At 60.6% G+C, this 20,736-nt stretch overlaps 1 protein-coding gene across 1 annotated transcript; it reads left to right on the plus strand.

Moving 5' to 3' along the window:
* Positions 1-131: 131 nt before the first annotated feature.
* Positions 132-13,326, plus strand: NTRK1 (neurotrophic receptor tyrosine kinase 1). Its single transcript, XM_087943364.1, is given in 18 exon segments — positions 132-448; positions 3,642-3,716; positions 3,860-3,931; positions 4,776-4,844; positions 5,549-5,709; positions 5,909-6,057; positions 6,149-6,275; positions 6,729-7,064; positions 7,361-7,378; positions 7,638-7,702; positions 7,829-7,931; positions 9,505-9,566; positions 9,569-9,653; positions 9,818-9,948; positions 10,108-10,280; positions 11,129-11,372; positions 12,262-12,416; positions 12,846-13,326. Coding segments are annotated over 18 exon segments (2,322 nt in total). The 5' UTR covers positions 132-269; the 3' UTR covers positions 12,964-13,326.
* Positions 13,327-20,736: the final 7,410 nt, after the last annotated feature.

The raw sequence follows: 20,736 nt of genomic DNA on the forward strand, positions 1-20,736 counted from the left end.
TGGGCGCATCCAGCTGTCCTGCTCCGTCCGCATCCCCGAGGGGGCCGCGGGGACAGGGCGGGAGGGGCTGTTTGGGAAGGAGGAGCCTGGAGGCAGCCCCGCCCCTCGAAGGTTGAAAACCCCTCCAGGAATGGAGCTGCTGTTGCATCCCCACGTGCTCCGCAGTAGGGAAGAGGAGCCGGGCAGAGGCAGATGCCCTGAGCGTGCCCCGCGACCCGGGACTCTCCGGGGGAGGCGCAGATGAGAGCGGCCGCTTCTCCGGGTCCGACATGCAGCTCCGCACCTCGGCCGGACTTCTGCTGTGCCTGGGTTGGCTGTGCCTGTCGCCCGGCGCCCCCTCGCCCTGCCTGGAAGAGTGCCGCTGCTACCTGAGCGCGCTGCTCTGCCAGGAGCCGCGCGACATCCACTCGCTGGCGCAGCTGCGCAGCCTGGAGAACTTCACCGAAATGTGAGTGTCGGGGAGGGGGGGGATGCGGAAGGTGGAGCGGAGGGCGGGGAGCTAAGCGAGCCGGAGCGGCGGGTCTCCCCAGAAGAGGGGCGCAGCGGAAGGAAAGTTTGACAGCCGGCGGAGCCTCAGCGCCAGAGTCAGGTCTCGCTCCGGTTCTACTGCCCCTCCCGCTCCTGCTAAAGAGACGCGGACCCTCCCTCTTTTCTCCCCGCTTGGGGTCGTCGCCCTGAAAACACCGGGGCGGTCGAGCCCCAAACAAAGGCAGGTGGCTTTCCAAGCGGGGTTTGCAGGGAAGCCCCGTCCGAAGCGTTGGCAGCGTTTCCCTGAGCTCCCCTTGGTGCCAACTGCGATAACAGCGCTGAGCAAACTTTGAGAAGGGTTGCAAGGTCGGAACGGCTTTTGTTTTGCCACAAAACCTAGAGTGGGGGAGGGGGAGAAAGAGAGAAGGAAAAGAGAAAGAAACGAGAGAGAGAGAGAGAGAGAGAGAGAGAGAGAGAGAGAGAGAGAAGAGAGAGAGAGAGAGAGAGTCAAAAACAGAGAAAGAGATGCAAATATCCACATGGATGCGCTTTCTGGGCTGCCAAATAGTGACCAAGTCCCGTCAAGAGCTCCTAAAACTGAAAACTGGTCTTTAATATTCTGGAGCAGTCAAGAACGGAGCACATCACATAATTGAGAAGCGGCACTTTGATTCTGTGGCTCAGCAAGTGGCCAGGATTCGGGGTTCAAAGGGGCTGCAGCCACCTTCTCCTTGCATGGATGTTGTGGGGGGCAGCAAAGCTTCTGGATGGGGTGTTGGCCCAGTGGGTCCCCTCACCCCATCCTAGCCAGAGAGGAGACCTGGCAATGAGCCGTGGAATTACCTCCACCTCGTCCCCGGGACCATTCTTGATTTTTCCATGGGGGCCTTGAGCATGGAGTGAGGCAGCCCCTCCTCCACCCGGCCTTGGTCTCCTGGCCACCAGCCATCTTCCCTGCAGAGGAGGCCACCTCATCTCCAGGAAGGGGGACGCACTCAGCATGGCCCTGCCTGGCTGGCCCCCCGGGGCATAATGCTTCCCAAGGCTGCATTAGCAGCTTCCTAGAAGACCCAGCCCAGGTGGGCCCCTTGTGCCACCGCCATGAGAAAGGGTTGCCACATGCTGGCTCCCTTTGGCAGCCCAGCCCCTGCATGGCGGGGGGGGGGAGGCCAGGCTGGCGGTGAGACCCCCAAGGACAGAGGTGGGGATTCAGGCCGGCCCCGAAGCTAACTAGGCATAAAAATGGACACAGCGTGTACCCTGGGAAACATGCCACTGAAATGCTGGTCTCACTGGGACGCTCTCGCCCCTCCCCCCCCAAGGACAGAAGATTTGGGTCCTGCTGATGAGACTTCCATTGAGTAAGGGGGGGGGCACATGGAAGTCTCACCACCTGGCAGAAGCCCTACCCCCCCCTCCACCCCTTTCTTAGGGAAGGGTGGGAACAGGTTTGACTTAACAACTTCTCTTTATATGCCCTGCAGCCCCAAAATGGCAGTTTCTTTCTCCCATCGGCCTTTGAGGGGTGTTTGGTGGCATCCCTGTTGCAGTCAAGAGGCCCCGATTCATACCCTGCGCCTGCCGCAGGTGGCAGCCCACCCTCTTATGCCCGCAATGCAGTGGAGTTCATCACTTGGTGCTACTTTCGCCCCTCATCTCTTCTGGTCCTCTCACAACACACACACACACCCCTCCCTCCTTCCTCCTGCTCTCTGGCATCCCCTTTCTTGGATGACTTGGGCGTTTCTTTATTATTTCACAAACCTTTCCCCTCTTCCTCTCAGGATCACTTTTGGCACTTTGGCTGTTCATAACTTGCAGGCTGGAGAGGGCAGACAACCTTTCCTCTGTTCCACACGGTGTGTGTGTGTGTGTGTGTGTGTGTGTGTGTAATCCTCATTTAGCAGCCGGGACGGATAGTTTGTAAGCCGCACAAACCCAAATCGTAGCTAGCATCACTTTCATGGGTGAGAGGCAAAGAGGTTTGAACGGAGACATTGCGAGGGGAGGAAAATCAATACTTTGAACGCTGGGATCCAAACGCATTAGACAGCCCGTAAATATTTCAGAATAGGCCAGTCAGCCACATTCATTACATTTTTCCATTCATCTGACGCAGAGAACAAATTAAAGGCAGTGGGGGGTGGGGGGAGCCAAAGCTGTCAACACATTAATTGTGTTAATTCTTGGAAAACAATGTGTTATTGGGGGTCAGCCACCTAAAAGGACCTCATCAGTTTTGAGGGCTGCTTTGTCTGGCCTGAGATTCAATCCGGTGGGCCAGTTTAACTTGGTTATTTGTAAAAAGCGCTGAAGAAGCCTTTTTGGGTCGGGAGTTTTCTTCCACTCGAGCTAACCTTGGTTGCTTTCTAGAGGCAGAAGGAGCTTTTTGTGGGAATGCAGGTGTGTGTGTGTGTGATCTCTGTTTTGGTTTGCTCTGTGGATGAAGGGGCACCATCCTGCCCGGGGCTGAAGCTCCACTTCTCCTCCAGGTTCCCACTAATAGCTCCTCTCTATCTTCTGAACCGCTTAAGTGGCGAGAACGGATGGTCCATTATGCCAAGGCTGTTTTCCCCAACATCGGAGGGACCCATCAATTATGCCCGGTGGCAGGAAGAGAGGAGTTCCCGGAAAAGCTGTGGCGAGGTGGGGAGGGAGATGCCACTCGGTCCTGCCTGGGCTGAGCCCCACAGCGAGCCAGCCCTACGGCTGGGCATCCTAAGCCCCACTGAAGGGCACCGGCCCACTCGTGGCTCCTGGATTTTGAACAGCAGTTCGCGCTTCCACTCGGCAACCCCAGAAATGCCTTGTGGGTTCATGTCTGGGTCTGAAGACACCCAGGGACGGAGGGTCAAAAACAGCCCCTAAAGGAGTTTTTGCTGATTTTCTGGCTGTGATAAATGAAATTTAAAAAATATATATTTGCAACTTAGATTCTCTTTGTGATCTTCCCGTTAAGATTTCAGGTTTAATATTCTGTGCTTTGTATTTTTGCTCCTGTGTTCCTGTTTATTGAAATACCATGTGAATGTGCCATACAAAAAAAAAAAAGAAAGAAAGACATAATACCTAAGGGTGAGAAAGGGGTTGGAACTGGGCCGGAAAGTGGCCGGCTCTGGCAGGGTCTCCTCTGCCACAGAGCCAGAGCCGGAAGGGGATCTGCTCTTTTTCAGAGTTGTCGAAAACCAGGCTGGGCTGATCAACCTGACTGGGGACGACCTGAAAAATCCCCGGGAGCTGAAGAATCTGTGAGTTTTGGAGGGTGGGGAGGCGCTTGGCCAGCTCAAGGGGGAGGATGGGGGGGGGTTGTTGGCAGAGGGGCTCTGCCTGGGTGGAGGAGGCAGTTCTTCACCCCTTCCTGCCCTCTGAAGACCTTATGCTTGTCTTGCAGGACGATTGCGAGGACCAGCCTGAAGTTCATCGCTCCAGATGCCTTCAAGGCCAGCCCAAATCTGACCCACGTGTGAGTGTTAGGCATGGGGCCTTTCTGCCTGGGGGGGGGGTGGTGCAGGGGGCTTCCTGCAGAGAGGGTCTTTCAGGCACGGGCAGGAGGGATGATCCTCAGCTGAGGCTCAAAGCTGGGCTGGGGGATTCTGGGAGTTGAAGTCCACCCGCCTTAGACTTGCTGGCGTGGAGCAATCCTGGCTGAAACAATGACCGATCTTCCTCAGGAAGAGGAACTGGGCTCTGCTCCATCCGAGAAACCCCAGGGGTCCCTCTCTGCCCCCCCCCTCACAGGTCGATTCTGCTCCCCCTCGCCCCTTCCCCTTTGTTCATTAACAGCTTGCCTGGAACCGCGATTAATCATTGTTAGGGTTAATGTCCCTCTGCAACCCACAACGATCGATGGATCCCTGCTCAGCACAGCTCTGGCTGCCCTCTTGGCAGGCGGGAAAGCCAAGCCGAAGCCACCGGATGGGCTGGTGTGGGGCCAGCCCGGGGGGGAGCAACAGGCAGCACCAAGGCCAGAAGCCCGTGGGAGGGTCAGTTCCAAAGGGCAAAAGCCATGGCTTCCATTCCTGGGAAGTCCGGGCGGCCCTGGCCTCCCTCAGACCAGGCGCTGGGTCACCTCCCCATGAGGGTGGAGGGGACGATGCGGTCAAAAGCTCAGCCTGGGCACGAGCCACGGGGCGGGGCTGCCTCCGTTGGGCGGCTCACCCAAACAAACCTGGATCCGGTGAACTTAGCAGTGCAATAAACAGCTACGGAGCGCTTCCTGGCGGAGCTTCTGGGTCAGTCCCAGCCGGACGAGGCTGCCCCTGCAGGGAGAAGGGGCAAGGATGTCGTTTCCTTCTGTCTCTCCGTAGGAATCTGGCCTTCAACCAGCTGGAGTTCCTCTCCTGGAGGACCTTCCACCACCTCCGCCTTCAGGAGCTGTGAGTCCACACACACACAGAGAGACCCTTCCAACTCACAAAGTTGGGTCTTGTCCTTGATTTCTGGCAGAGCAAAGCCCCTGCTCCCCCCCCCCCCCCCCCATGCTATCTTCCAATGTTTAAATTTGACTCCGCTGGAGTTGCGCTTTCCTGAACCAACCAGGAGATTTCTGAGTTCTTTGAACATTCAAGCTGTTTAATTTGTTCTGATGGAAACTGGTTTATTCCTTCCAACTCCCAGTGAGCCTCTCCTGCAAAATATTCTGGCTTTCCTGCTGAGGGACAGGCCTGACCCGGGTGGGGTGGTGGAGGGTGGACGGTCCCTTCCTCATGGCGCTGTTTGGCCTCAGATGGCCCTGCGAGGTTCCGCCTTTCTGGGCTGGATTGATTCACTCAGGATAAAAGGGGCCTGCCATGCCGGCTTCTACTCCATAACGCAATTTGGAGATCCACTCCGCTTTAAGCAAGTATTAAAAGATCAGCGTGGATAAATTGGGTTTCTAGCCAGGCTTGGCAAATATCACTGTTCCCGTTTAATGCTATTCTGGAGAGCCGGAGGCATTGACCAAAAAATTAAAATAAGGAGATGGATGTTCTCCGGGCCCTCTATTCTGGATGGAAGCTGGGGGGAGGGCGGGGGGAAGAGTTTGCAGCTTTATCGGGCTGACTGCGTCGTTCCCCCCACTCTGGCTTCCTCTGGGCAGGGTCCTTGTGGGAAACCCCCTCCGGTGTGTTTGTGGGCTGCTGTGGCTGCAATCGTGGCAGCAGAAGAGGCAGCTGGACTGGGCGGGCAACCAGTCCCTCCAGTGCCTGCAGGAGGACAGGACCCTGGTTCCCGTCTTCAACCTCACCCTCTCCGGCTGTGGTAAGGCAGAGCCCCCCTCAGTGGGAGACCCCGGCCGAAATTCAGTGGACGGGAGCTCCTTCCTGCATGGATGCAATTCCAGCCCTGTCCAGAATTTTCCCGGCTCCTTTTACTGCCGCAAGAGAGTCCCTCTCCAGCTTGGTGGGGGGGTGTTGGTGGCTACCTGAAGCCCCCCCTCTCCCCCTCCATCCCTGTGCAGATTTCCCCAAGGTCAGGATCGACTATGACCCCACCCCGATGGGGGAAGGCGGGAGTGTCAACCTGACGTGTCACATCGCAGGAGAGCCGCAGCCGGTGGCGGATTGGGATTTGCCCAAGGTGGGGGGTGAACACCCCCTCCAAACCAAGGCAAGTTGTGGGTGCGGCCGACCAAATGCTCTCTGGAGCCCTTAAAGCAGGGGGTCTGGCTGGTCAGTGACCCCTGTTTCTGCTCCCCCAGAAGTCGGAGTCGGAAATCGTGCTGCAGATCACCAACGTCTCTGCCAGCTACAACCTGCAAAACATCACCTGCCAAGCAGAGAACGAGGCGGGCATGGGGCAGGCTGTCGCCCGGCTGAATGTGACCTGTAAGAGGAAAGGGGGCGCGGGGGCTGGGTGTGGGTGCCCGTCCCTTTTAGCTGGAATTCGGCAAAGGGGCCTGAGAACAAGGAATGAGCTACTTTGTGTGTGTCTTTGGCAGCTAGGAGATTTTTTTTCCTTGCAAGAAAGGGGAAAGTGCCCAGGTGGCAGATTGAGCAAACCAGCAAAGAGATAGGGTGGGCTGCCCCCTCGCTGAGGTGGTACAGTCCAGCCTTGGTGTTCACGACTCTACCGCCCAGCTTGGGGCTGATCCAAGCCCAGCAGAGAGCTTGTCCAGCTGGGTCACTTTTTCAATCCCTCGTCCCTCTTGGAGGTCCAGTCTTGATCTGACCGGGGGGGAGCGCCTGGAGTCTCGCTGCAGTTGAGACGTGCAGGGGAAGGACTTGAAAGGGACGTCCAGTCTGGGGCGCCCCACAACCCCCCTTTCCCCCTTTCTGCAGTCCCAGCCATGATCCGCGCGATGGGCCAGGCCGTCATGTACTACCGCTGGTGCATCCCCTTCTCCGTGGACGGCAACCCCACGCCCAGCATCCGGTGGCAGCTGGACCACAGGGACCTCCTGGAGACGCAAATCATCCACACCAAGCTCTTCCCGGAAGACGCCCCGACTTCCACCATCGTCCACGGCTGCCTGATCCTGGACAAGCCCTCGCACTTCTTCAATGGCAACTACACCCTGCTGGTGGCCAACGCCCTGGGCTCGGCCTCCTGCACCACCTACCAGCACTTCATGGCGCTCCCGGACGAAGGCTTCAACGAGGAGGAACCCTTTCACGGTGCCAGCCTCTGCGGGCTTCTGGGTCAGGCGCGGAGATGCGCCAAAGGCGGCGGTGCAGAAAATGAGGGGGGAGCCAGGCGGTGTCTTTCTCTGAAGGACGCCCCGGGGTGGAGAGCCCCCCCGAAGGGGCCTGTCGAGGCAGCCCTTGCCCTGGGTGCCTGGGGGTGCGGGGGGGCAGGAGGAGGAGGAGAGAGGGTGCAACTGGGGGGCTGCCCCGTTTGTGTGGGGGAGGCACCTGAGCTCCGAAGGTTCACCAACCTCCCCTTCTTCTCCTTCTCTTTCCTGGCTGCTCAGGCTCCCTCACGCCCGGCAGTAAGTGAGGTTCCCTTTGCCCTGGGGAGGGGAAGGGAGGAGGGCCCCACCCCACCTGGGACAGAGGAGGGCCACGCGGAAACTGGGGTGCTTTCCAATGGAGAGGCCCCCTCCCTCTCTCTTGGTGGGTGAAGGCACCCCACAGAGAGCCTTTGCGCCCCGTGATCCAAAGGGCAGGGATGGTGGGGAGGGGGACGCTACTGGGAGGGGGGCTGCCTGCCCAGAAATGGCCTGATTCTGTTCTCCCTTTTGTGCCCAGGAGCGGAGGATGCAAATGGCACCCAGGGGACAGCCGTGGAGACCTCAGAGGAGCAGCCGATTGGGGTAAACGGCCAAGAAGGAGCCCCCTTGGGGAGGGAGAGAGGGAGGGAGGGAGGGAGGGGGAGCCTTCTTCTCGGGGGGCAGGCGCAGCCGAGGGTGCCACACTCTTCCTCCCTCCACACTCTGCAGATCTCCGTGGCCGTGGTCCTGGCTGTTTGTGCCTGCGTCTTCCTGTCCATCATGCTGGTCATCCTAAACAAGTGTGGACAGCGCTCCAAATTCAGCATCAAGCGTAAGTTGGGGGGGGGGCTTCAGCCTTCCCTACCGCCCCCCGTGCACTGGGCTGGAAATGGACTTCTCTAGGGGTGGACATCTGTGGGGCCCCTCCGGTGGCTTCCCAGGGCAGCCGTGGCCTTCCTTGCCCTGACCGGAGAAGGTGGTCCGGAGGGCTGGAGAAGGAGAGGCGTCAGGGGGGAGGAGGAGCTGCCCCCCCAGCCTCCCCCCACTTCATTAGTCTTCCTCCTCCTCCTCCCCCTCCCCCTCCAGGCAGGCATCAGCTGCTAATTCACTGCTGGAATTGATTCAGGCTGTAAATGGGCTTGATCGGCCTGAATCACCCCCAGGGGCCTGGAAAGGCAGCAAAATGCTGGGGGGAGTGGCAGGGGAGGGAAGCAGCAGCCACTTGTTGTTAGAGTCCTCCAGACCACCCCCAACACACACACACACACACACACACACACACACACACACACACACACCACCCTCTTGCCTCCTGCTCAGCTGGCAGAGACCAAGCTGGCTCTGATTCTGGGGCTGCCAAGCCTCCAACGGGGGTGGGGGGCATAAGACGCTGCCTGCCCAGGCCTGCCGGTTGCCGGGCCTCCCTGCTCCCCCCACCCATTGCCAGGTAGTCTCCAGCGGCCTTTGGCTGCTCTTGCAGAAGAAGCAGGGTGGCAGGATTGACCCTCTACCCAGGTCAGCCCCTCCTGGTCCCGCCAGGAGAAGCACGAGAGCCTTCTGGAAGCCCACCGCCCGCTTCTCCCCCAGAGCGGCTCCGGAGCCGTCCTCTCCCCCGCCCCCAGGCTCCATCCAGACGTTGATGAGGAAGTATGGGGAGGCGCTGGGGGGCTCGGACCCTCTCACAGTAATTACTGGAGGCTTAAATGCTCGGCTGACGGCTCCCTCGGCACGGCCGGCCTTTCAGGAGGGGGCACCAGATTGGCGCAGCACACAAGCCCCTCCTCGCGCACCGCAGGCTGCTCAGGCCACAGATGCGCCTTCCTAGCGGCACTGCCTCCTCCGGCCTCCTCCGGCCTGCCAGGTCTGGGGGATTCCCTGGAGGACCCCCTGGAAAAGGGAGTCTCGGCCCCTGAACCGCCTGGCCTGGGCCTGAAAGGGTGGGTGGGAGACCACCAGGAAATCCAAAACTGTCAGAGAGGAAAGTCAAAGAACATCCCAGGACAAGGCTGGATGAACCAGCTCTGCAAAATTTGCATGGAGGCTCTTCCAGAGTTTGCCAACTCCTTGAAAATTATGCTGCTTTCCCTCCTCCTCCTCCTCCTCCTCCTCCTCGTCAAGGCTGTTGTGGGCTGTCTCCTGGGAGGGCACTTCCCCAGGGAAATTTAAACCCTCCCCAGGCAGGCTGGGCTTCCCACCACAAGGTAAACCCCCCCAGTGCTGGTCACACCAAACTCTTCCAGCCATTCACCCCCAATTGACCCAGCCAGGCTCTTTGGCTGCTCTCCCACCTGGGAGTCTCTGTGACCGTCCGACACCCGGCCAGCTGACCCGCACGCCCCTCCAGAGCCTCAGGCCTGGCACGCAGCCGCTGGGCCGCTTCGGCAACCCCCTGGCCTCCTCCACAGGGTCCGTGGTGTTGGCTCAAGAGGACAACCTGGCCCTGGCCCTGCAGTTCATGGACGGGGGAGCAGCAGCCCCCGCTCCTCCGTCGAGGCCAAGCTGGAGGGGCTGAAGAGCAGCTTTGTGGAGAACCCCCAGTACTTCTGCAACACCAGTAGGTCCTTGGGGCTGGGGGGCGGGCTGCACTGCTGGGGGTACTTTCTCAGCCCCTCCTGGTCCCCAGCTGGGCTCTCTCACCCTGCTCCCACCCAGGATCACATGCCCCAAGGGATCTCCCTCTGACCACCCCCTCATTGATGCTTGCCTTCCCCCGCCCAGCTGTCCGGCACCTCAAGCGCAGGGAGATTGTGCTGAAGTGGGAGCTGGGCGAGGGGGCTTTCGGGAAGGTCTTCCTGGCCGAGTGCCACAACCTCAGCCTCACCCAGGAGAAGATGCTGGTGGCCGTGAAGGTGAGGACCCCTCCCCTCCTGCCCCCCTTTCTCGCCCCTCTGGGTCTGGGGAAGGGGCCACCTGGAAGGACTACTGAGCTGGTCCCACAGCCGTTTTGGTTTGGGACCCCAACTCTCCTCGCTGAGCACCCCCTCCCTCCCTCCTCCCTCTCTCCGGAGACCCTGAAAGAAGCCACAGAGAGTGCCCGGCTGGACTTCCAGCGGGAGGCCGAGCTGCTGACCGTCCTGCAGCACGAGCACATCGTCAAGTTCTACGGGGTCTGCACCGACGGGGAGCCCCTCATCATGCTCTTCGAGTACATGAAGCACGGGGACCTCAACCGCTTCCTCCGGTGAGTGGGGTGCCCGGCAGGCAGGGAGGGGCTGCGTGGCTCAGAGCCTCTCTCTCTCCGTCTCTCTCCTTTTCCAGAGGTTGGATCCGTGTGGCCCACCACCGTCCCACCTTGTTCCCCCCCCCCCCTTCTCCATTACTGGAGCAGCCTCCCCAGCCTTCTCTCCCTCCTCCGCGGCTAATGCAATCTTCCCTTTGCAATATTGATTAGATTAGTTGTCTGAAAGGCTCAAATTGAAGGGGATTGGCCATCAGCGGGAATAATCAGAAGCTCTTTCGATCGGCCCCCAGGTATTGCCCGTAGGCGAGAGCTGCCAGCCGCCCTGCCGCTCGCAGCCTTACGGTGATAAGAGTTGGCATTAATGGAGCGGGGGGGTGGGGGCGCCCAGGGCCTCAGCCGGCTCCCTCGGTCGGGTTTTGTGTCAAGGAAGAAAAGGGGGACCTGCTTTGGGAGGAAAGGCCCCGGCCCGCCCTGCTGGAGGGGGGCGGCCATCCCGCAGGCCCTGGGGCAGAGCCAAAGGGTGCCCAGCCGCCTTCAGCCGCAGGAGACCAGGAGTGGCTCCTTGGGATGAACCCTGAGATAGTGGGGGGTTTCTGCGCCTGCATGACTGGCCATCTCTTGTGGGCACGTGGTGGGGAGGTTCCCTCACCCCCCCTCAGCTGCAATCCTGCCATCCCCAAACCCTTCTGGAGGTTGTCAGGTTCCGGGGAGAAGGTGACCAAAGCAGAAGACTGGACATCCGGCCTGGTGGACGCCAATCCCAGCCACACACGGCTCGGAAGGAGCGATTTGAGAGGTCCAGCATCCAAGCAGGGGAGGGTCTCACCTTCCCCCCCCGCACCTTGCAGGTCACACGGGCCTGATGCCAAGATGCTGGACAGCGGGAACGGCCCGTCCTTTGGCCAGCTGACCCTGAGCGAAATGCTGCAGATTGCCACGCAGATCGCCTCCGGCATGGTCTACCTGGCCTCCCAGCACTTCGTCCACCGGGACCTGGCTACCCGCAACTGCCTGGTGGGACACGGCCTGGTGGTGAAAATCGGGGACTTTGGCATGTCACGGGACGTTTACAGCACCGACTATTACCGGGTGAGGGCGGGGGTGACCTGCGGCCTTCTGGGGGTGGGGGCTAGGCCCCCGACCTTGGCCTCACTGCCCCTCTCCGCAGGCGATTCGGAGCCTGCTGCCTTCCTGTCGCCTGTGCCAGTCCCGCCGGGAGGCCCCGCTCTCTCCTGGCTGGCACCGGGGCTCCTCTTTGCCCACCCCCGGGAGACCCTCTGCTTCTGCCCCCGAGGTGCAAGAGGGATCCTCACCAACAGCGCCGGTGCCTCTGGGGTTGTAACATGCTCGGGGGGACAGCTGGGCATTTGGGGGCTTCTCTGCCAGGCTGGCATTCAGGCTTCAGCTGCCCTTCTCCCTCCCCGGCAGGGGAACCAGGCTGGGCCAGTCCTCCCTCCCTCCCCCTCTTTTTCCCTTTTAGTTTCTCCCCCAGCCTCTATTCATATTTAATGGGGCCTGGGGTGGAAAAACCGATCAGCACTTAGCCAGTGGAAAGATGGGGGGGGGAGCTGCTATTTAACGGTTAATTAAAAGGGGGGGGGAGGCAAGGAGCAAGAAAGCAGATGGAGGCCGGGAAAGGGAGGGGAGGAGGGGGAGGGGGAGACTTTTGGGGGCCTCCCTAGGAAGCATCCTGCTTAGGTGCACCTCCTGGAGCGGAAGGGAGGCCATCCTGGGGCGGAGGTCATGCCCGACCCCAAGGCTGCCGTTCCCCCACAAATTCTGAGGGTGCTGTGCCCCCCTGACTGGCATGCCTTCCACGCCCTGCCTGGGCCCTCCATCCTGCCTGGCAAGGAACATGCCCAACTCCAACCCCTGCCGTGGCCCATGTGGCGTCTCGCTGCAACGTCCCCCGGGCTCCGCCCACCTGGCCCCGCTCGCTTGGGCCCCCGGCCACTCACCCCGTGCCTCCCCCTCTCCAGGTGGGGGCCGTACCATGCTCCCCATCCGCTGGATGCCCCCGAGAGCATTCTCTACCGCAAGTTCACCACCGAGAGCGACATCTGGAGTTTTGGCGTGGTCCTGTGGGAGATCTTCACCTATGGGAAGCAGCCCTGGTACCAGCTCTCCAACACCGAGGTAAAGGGGAGGGAGGGGAGGTAACAGAGGAGGGGAGGGCGGACGTTGCCCCTCACTTGCTCCCATTGCTTGTGGACGGCTGGGCCTGGACGATGGCCGTGCGGATGGGACTGCGGGAGGCTCAGCCCATGGCCAGCTTTGGGGAGGGCGGGACACCCCAGGAGGGAAAGGGGAAGGGCGGGGTGAGTCCCCAGTGAATGGGGGGGGGCTGTCTCTCTTCCCCAGGTTAGCCAATCCCAGACTTTCCTGCGTGGGCAGCCACTTTTCAGGGGGGGCCCTTTGGTTTCCTGGGACGAGAACTTCCCCGCCAGGGGAATTCCGGCCGGCTTTCCGAACCGAAAGGGCAGCCTGCAGGCAGGGTGGCCGTGGCCCTGCGGGGCTTCTAGCCCACAAGCCGGCCATGCTCCTCGCCCCTCTCCCGCTTTGCAGGCCATCGAGTGCATCACGCAGGGCCGGGAGCTGGAGAGGCCGCGCACTTGCCCCTCCGAGGTCTACGACATCATGCAGAGCTGCTGGCAACGGGAGCCGCAGCAGCGGCAGAGCATGAAGCGCCTCCACAGCCGCTTGCAGGCGATGGCCAAGGCCCCCCCAGTGTACCTGGCTATTCTCAGCTAAGGGGCAGGCGGGGGCAGGCGGGGAGCCCCCCCCCCTCAACCTTCTCCATCTGCTCATCCATCCATCCATCCATCCAACCGAGAAACTCAACCCAGGCAGGACCCGTTGCCTGAACTCCGCCTGCCATGGAAAACGCTTCTTCCCTCTCGGGAAAGCCAGCCCGTTTCTCTGCCTGCTGTGGGCAGGACTGGGAAGGCTTCCCCACCTCCTGCGTGTGTGTCAAGGCTAGGGTAGGGAAAGAGACCCCGACCCCCCGATGGAAGCCCCACCCGATGGCCTGAATTCGCTGGAGCTGGTCCTGCCCGGCAGAGCCTGGAGGGGAGGGGGAGGGAGGGGGATGCCACTCAGCCTCTCCAGGGTGACGTCAACCGGTGTCTCTGTCCTCCCTGAGTGACTCTCTCCAGACGCCTCCGGTGGTGCGGGGGGCGGGGGCAGGGGGGCAGCAGGAGAAAAGCTGCTCCTCCTTCCATCTTCTTATTTATTGTCCTGAGCTGGAGATCCTTCCTTGTCATAATTACATTTTTCCTGGCAATGGGGGGGTGGGGTGGTGGATCTGGAGGAATCAGACAAACCCTGGTGCAAAAAGCAACCTGAGATTTAGAACGGTCTGGCAAAGGGCGACGGACCTCCCCCCGTTGATTAAGACCCCAGAAGCCCCGTCATCCCCAGTGAGTCTCAGTCTAAACCGAAGCTACGCTGCTGCTTTGAATATGGCATTCAAAATAACCTGCTTCCCCCGCCAGGTGGGCTGAAGCCATAATCAGCGGGCGGCTTGTTGGGCAAGGAGCCCCCCTGCCAAGGCGAGAGCCCTCTGGCCACCCAGCCTGCCTTTGCTCCCCTGCCCTGCCGGCTTTTCACACTTGATTGTGAAGCTTTTCACACTTTCTCAGAGGACAAGCGGGATCTAGTAGAGGCTCTTTGGGAAAGTGCCTTTCAAAAGATTAGCGTGCAGGACAATCGGTCACCTTCCCCTTCCTCAGAACACCCCCCTCCCCAAACATGGGCTCTTCCCTGTGCCCCACTCTTAAGGGGGGGCAGAAATGCCGTTTTCAAGGCAGAGGGGATTAAGGAGTGACATTTAATTGGATTGCAGACCCCGCCCCGATAGAGGGATTAGGCTCTGCCGGAGGGGCTCCTCCATCCTTCTGCCCCCACCTTTCTAAGCACTGACTATATTGGCTGGGGGGTTGTGGACTGGCCAGACCCTACTTGTCTCCCCAATGGAGGTTTGGGGGGTGGGCGTGCCATGCCCAGGCTGAGCTCTTGGTGTTCAAGATGTGTGTATGAATTGGAAGAACATGCTGGAGAGAACCTGGGCTGAATAATGAAATAAAATCTCTCAGATTCATTCATATCTTTAGAGGAGACGCATCTGCCTTTTTCTTTCCGCTCAGAGACCACCGTGCAGGACTGGGGAGGGAACCCCGCAAATCCTCATCTGCCCTCGTTTGTGGGGTGCAGTTGGGCCTTCCTTTGCTTGCTCCAAATTTGGGGGTCCCAGTCAAAGCCAGGCCCTTTGGGCACGGGAACCATTTCTTCCCTTCCGTTTCTGCCTCTTTGCAGGAATACACGAATTCTGCTGGGGTCTATTCTGTAATCCGAATCTTCCTGTAGCCAAAATCTGTTTTCCCATTTCTGGAATGAGAGGCCAGGCCTGGAGGCTCTTTCTGAGTGATCTCTTCCAGGGATCTGTCTGGTCTCGAGGCAGGAGGGATCCAGTCCACCTTCACTCCTTTCTCTGATTATTCATCCCCGAGAAGATGGGCTTTCCTTGGGGTCTGCCAGGCCTCCGCCAAAGGAAAGGGGTCCCTTCTCTTCCCTGCCCCCCTTAGCGAACCCCCTGTGCGAAGCTGCGGAGGGCGTCCCCTGGTCCTTCGGCCCACCCGATCTGGGCAGGAGATCATTCCGATTCAGCTGCCAGCCACGTCTCTGCCTCCCTCGGCTGATTGGGGGTGACAAGAAGAGCGATTGGCCCCCCGAGAGAAAGAAAATGCACACCTTCATCTAATCAAAAGCCTTATTGAATCCTCGGTAATCACATCTGTGGAGAAATGGGGGCAGCAACTCCTGGCCAGCTGGGTCTCTAATGGGGCCGAATTGATTACATCGGAGTGATGAACAGGCCCGTTTGCTTGTCGCCAAAGGCGAGACGGGCGGGGAGGCAGCGGTGTTTGGTTCAGGGCCAGCGGACCGCCCTTCCCACTCAGGGGCAGAACGGGCACCAAGGGCCCACTGCAGAAGGGGGTGCCCCAAACCCGGACCCACGGGGAGATTCCTGCCAGCCCCAAGAGCAAACTCCACAGCGTGGCACGCAACGGCTCCCTCAGCCTGTGGGGGTGGGCCTTACGTCCTTGGGCCAAACGTGGCAAGCCACCAGTTGGCATCCAGGGCAGGAGCAGGGCGTTGGGGGCCCACGGAGGCTCTAGGACTATTGGGAGTTGTGGGTCAGAAGGGAGCAAGGATCGGCAGCCCCGGCCATCCCAGGAGACCAGCTGCGCGTTGGGGGGCCATCACCAGCCACCGCATCCCCCAAAGCCCCTGAAAGTGGGCAAGGGCAGCAGGGCCACCGGCCGAGCTCCGGATGAGCCCCTAGGGGTCCCCTCTGCCCAGGCAGACGTGGGGGAAACTCGATTCAGCCCCTGGGAAGGCTCCCCGCCCTCACTGCCACGCCAGCCACGCCAGCCAGCACGCCATACCTTCCTTCCCCATCCCTGGGCTGAGCTGGGAAAAGACCCCCCACCCAGATGAGCAGGGGGTGGCATCAAGTTTCAGAGTGCGTCTCCCGGCTGGGTTTGCAGCATTGACAAATGACACCCGGCCACTCTTGGGGGGGGGGGCTGGAGAGAAGAGAAGGCGAGGGGGCTTCCCTTGAGCCCTGATATGGAGGGGGCACAGGAAGGAAAGGAGGGGCATCCTTGCCAGGCTCGATGCCCCCCATTTTGCTCTGGGTAGCCAGGAGATGGGGGGTTAGTGGGGGGAAACAGCTTTCCTTGGCCAAGAATTAGGGGCCATGAGTTGCAGGGACCTAGTCCCTGTCAAGGGGGCGTAAGACCCCCAGGATAGCCAGGAGGGGCCTCCCCAACAGGAAGAGGAATCTGAAGCAGGTGGGGAAAGGAAGTGGGGGGTTCCTTCTGAATATTGACCGGAATTCTGCCATTGCTGTTCCAGGGGCATTTTCACTCTCTTCAGTAGCTGAAGCTGAGACGGGGCCCCCTGGGAAAGGGGTCTGGGGCAGGCAGCGCTATGGGGCACCGGGCAGGAGAGAGGGAGGCATGGAGGTCTCCCCAGGAAGGGGCAGGGAGAGGGAAGCGGGGAGACCTGCAGGGCTCCTGGGCGAGAGACTGGGCCGGCTCCAGACGGTTTTCCATTTCAGAGGAGTTCCCGGGGCGGCTTGGAAGTGCTGAGGAAGGGGCTTCGGTTGCCTTCCGCAGAAGAGAGGCTGGGAGGGAACAGCCAGCTGGCCCTTTGGGGGGGTCTCTGGCCCACAGCCTAGCCCGCCCCCACTGTCCCCATCTCAGGCGCTAGCAGCACCAGAAGGCCAGCCGGCAGAGGAGAGAGAGGAAAAGAGGCGGACTCTGCTAACAGGTAATCTCACCTGGCTGGCCTCTAGGGGTCCTGCTGCCCCTTTCGGCCTGTGCTGGGGGGACGAAGGACCATAGAAGGGAAGTCTCCTTTGCTGGGGGGGGGGGCAGCCAGGAAGTGCTGAAGCTGAGGGTTCCTGGGGGTGGGGGGAGATGGGGGGAGATGGGGAAGCATCAGAGGTGTGGAGCAGCTGGCTGAGGTCCTGGAATGCTCCCCGGGGCGTGATGGCCCTTTGATGGCCTCCTTCCTCTTCTCCCTCCACCCTGAAACCCCCAGAAGCCCATCCATCAAGCCCCCTCCCCGTCGGCCGGGCTAATTGTAACTAATGGCTGCCCCGGTGATGGGAGGTCGCCTGGCAGAGAGGCAGCACCTCTGGAATGTGGAAATCGTTACCGCGTAGTCCTTCGGCTCGTGGGGGGGGTGGGCTGACATCTGTCCTCTGCAGCTGGGGAAGCGGGAGAGCGGCCGGAGTGGCCGATCTGGGGATGACCATTCAGGGAGGAGGAGGAGGGCCCTTGGTGCAGGACGTTTCCTCCAGGAATGGAGCCCCCTCCCCTCAGGCCATGGCCGGCTCCAGCAAGAGCCTCCGCCACTGACCAGCTGTCCAGGACTTCTGGCGGCATTCCACCCCCCCACCCCCCCACACGGCTGATCTTGGTGGGACTTCACGCCTGCCATCTTTGCATGGGAATCTTTCCATGGGGGGCACATTCATCCAGACCCCCTGCAAAAGGTTTTGAGTGGGTGAATGTGGCCCCCAAGGATGGGCCTGAGGTGGACATGGGCCCAGTGGACTCTGGGGTCCTGGGTGAGGCCAGCCAGGACGGCCCTGGCAAGGCTAAGGAAGGAACTGGACCCCCTATAAATGCAGCTGTGGGCGTCATCTCCAGGGCTCAGCTCAACTGGCACCGAGTCTATGGGATGCCAGGCCAGTTGGCATAGCCTGGAGTGGCCAAGGGTCTCTGCTGCCCCCTGGTGGAGGCCGAGGCAACTGGTTATAGCCCTCAGCTCCTCCCCACCCAATCCGGGCCCCTCCCTTCACAGCAGCAGCCGCCTCTAGAGGACCCCAGGAAGGGGAGAGACCTGGGGAAATAGCTGACTGGCTCCGCTGCCTCCTTTAGGACGGAGTTGGGAGCTGTTCCGGGTGCTGAGTTCCAGCAACCCTTCAAGGGAATCCCTCTCTGTGGGTCTCTTTCCTTCTGCAGGGCCCTGGGAAAGCCCCCTCCCCGAGTGATCTCCCCCCGCAACCCCAGTGCCAACCAGAAGAGATGCAGGAGCTCCAGTGGGGACAAATCACGTGCTTTTCGTCTTGGGGAGCGAACGGGGTGGGTGGGGGTCTCTGCTTCGTCTTTGGGGAGGGGGCTCCTGACGCTACTGGTTCCCCCCCCCCATGTTCAGCTACAGCTGCAAGGAAGTTTTGCTGCGCTATTCATCCTTTCATTCCATGGATCAAAGCGACCTTTTGGGTCGCAGCTTCTGCAGAGGGCAAGTTTTGAGACAGGATGGGCGGCCCCAACGTCCAGCGTCTCTGCAGGAGAGGGGGAGGGGCACCGTACCCCACTCCCCCACCCCACCCCCGATGGTCCCTGGGCCACCCCGACCTCGCCCTCCGAGGGCTGAGCAGAGACGGGGGGCGGGGGGGGAGCTCTGCTTCTCACGAGAGAGTCCGCATGTTCCAAACATTTTGGCTTTCTTGCCAAAAAAATTACTATTTTTTTGTTGTTGCTGTTTCTTTCCATTCAGCTTCCTCGTCAAAGCTTCCTGAAGGCGCCAGCTGAACCCGGCCCCTTCCTGCCTCGCTGTCCCCCCTCCCCTCCAGTCCCATGTTCACACTTCTCCTGCGCTCTCGGACACCCAACTCAGCCTGGGAAGATCCTGAAGGAGGGAGGCAGGCCCTGGAGGGCTGGGATGTCCCTCTCGGCCCTCCTCTGAGGCTGGGACCGGGTTCGGCCTCTTGCTGGACAAGAGCGGCTCCTGGGGGAGGAGCAGTGAGGACGAGCAGCCCACCCAGGCAGCCCTGCCCCCCCCCACTGCCTTTGGGAAGCTCAAGGAGGTAAGCTTTGGGGGGGGGATGAACCTGGAGACGATGGTGTCCGGGCACAGAGCTCAGGTGTCAACCAGAGCAGAGTGCAGGGCTTCCCCTTGGCTGGCTTGGAAGGGGGGCATCTAGCTAGACTGCCCTTGCCTTGGCCACCCCCCCACCCCCAGGAGACTGTCCTCCCCAAAGCTGACAGAGCTGGAACTTTGGGCGTGTTAGGTAGAACGATGTCCCTTCCCTTCAGTGACGTTGTGCTTGTCCCCCAAGAGCTCGGTGCTCTTTTAATCTGAGGTGTCCCACTCAAAGCCTCCCTTGATCCCCGGCCCCCTTGGGGGTCTCTGCTCAGGGCTGCTTGTTCGAAGCCAGAGTGGGTGGCGATGTTTGTTGTACGTGTGAAGAGGCCTCCATGTGCCCAAAGGGGACAGACGGAGACGCTTTGGCCCCTCTGGAGCTGCGCCCTCAAGCCACCCCCCTCTTTCTCAGCCCCCACCCCCACCCCGGAATCCTCTAAGGCTTTGCCTCCAGTCCTAGCGAATAGCTTCGTCCCCAGCTGGGCTGGGTGGGGTGGAGGAAGCCCTGGGTTCAACTCCCTCCAGCATCCATGACTCATCCCTTGAAAACGCGGCCACTTCCTAGATGAAGCTTCGTGGTGGTGGCGGCGGCGGCGGCGGAGAAGGGTTAGTTTGACGGGCCATCTAAAAATGCCCAGCGAGGTCACCGGGAAGGCTTATCTCTGGCCAGCAGGACTCTTAGGAAACCGCAGCTCTAGCTCGCCCGGGGGCGGGGGAAGCTCCCCCGGGTCCCTCTGGAGATCAAGCAGAAATCAGCCTTGCAAGGGGACCTGCTTCCTCCGTGGATCGCTTGGGGGCTGCAAAGAGTGGGAGGGAAGGAGCGGGGGGCAGGTTATCTTGGCCGAGAAGGAAAGTTAAACTGGGTTAGGGGAACTTGACTAGATTGTGAAGTAGCAGAATAATAATAATAATTAATTAATTAATTAATTAATAATAATAATAATAATAATAATAATAATAATAATAACAACAACAACAACAACAACATCATTATCATCATTAACTATTATAAAGAGGGACCCAGGAAACCAGCCTGGCCCCTTCTCGATCTGCTCCCTTTCCCAGCCCGTTCCTGGGCCCCTCCCCCTTGCAAGCGTGACGGGGCCAGCGGAGCCCAGCGTGGCCCCTGGAGAGCAGAGGTCCGGCGTGCCTCCCAAGCCTCGCCCGGCCACCTTTGGCTGACATCCCTGCTTGCTCCTTTCTGATAAACAGGAAGCAGGACAGGGGTCCGGTGATGCTTTGGGGGTGTAAACAGGAGCTTTCTATCTGTGGGGCAGGAAAGAGGGGAGGCCGGGAGGGAGGAGCAAGCAGGGCACTTCCCCCCCCACCTCCTGCCTTCAGAACAGGGTCTGGCACCGCTGTGACGTTTGGGGAGAAGGGGGGGATTTTTACATCTGGGGCACAGCCATTTCCTGTTACCGTCTGGGGATGGGGGCTCGTCTGGCGACCCTCTGGGGGGCCCCTTCCAGGCTGTGCACCGAGGCACCTGAGATGTCATGCCTGCCACCACGCCTGGCCTGCGTGTGCTTGGCAAACCCCCTTTTCCTGCCCGTCTCTTGCCTGTTTCCTCTCCTGCTCTGGCCTTTTCCTGCATCAAGGCAGCTGCAAGGGGGGGGTTAGGAGGCCTTGGGGAGCCCCCTCCTCTTCCCTGGGCCTGCAACCCAGGACTGGCGCCCCCTCTGCCTGCCTCCTTTCAGCCAATGGCTCCCAGGGGACCCAACTGCCCCTCTGCCAGGGCGGGGTTGGCAGAGGGGCCCTTGTGAGCCGGCTGCCCCCCTTCTGCTGGCCTGCCTGCCCTCCCTGCTGTTTTGGGTCCCCTTGGGCCTTGTTTCCGAAGCACTTGAGCCTCCGGAGAAATCAGGGCTTACAGGCTCACCCCCTCTGGCCAAACAGCAGCCCCTCCCCTCCATGCTGCGGCAAGGGGAGCCCAGGGGGCTCTTGCAGCCCCAAGACCTCCCCTCGTCTGCCGAGAAATCTGCAATCCAGCCCGTTCTGGCTCCCCCGCTTCCCACGC

This window comes from Notechis scutatus, chromosome 14 (assembly GCF_049901735.1).
Source record: "Notechis scutatus isolate UNSWTSFEM ecotype Mainland chromosome 14, rNotScu1.2, whole genome shotgun sequence".
NCBI lineage: Eukaryota > Metazoa > Chordata > Lepidosauria > Squamata > Elapidae > Notechis > Notechis scutatus.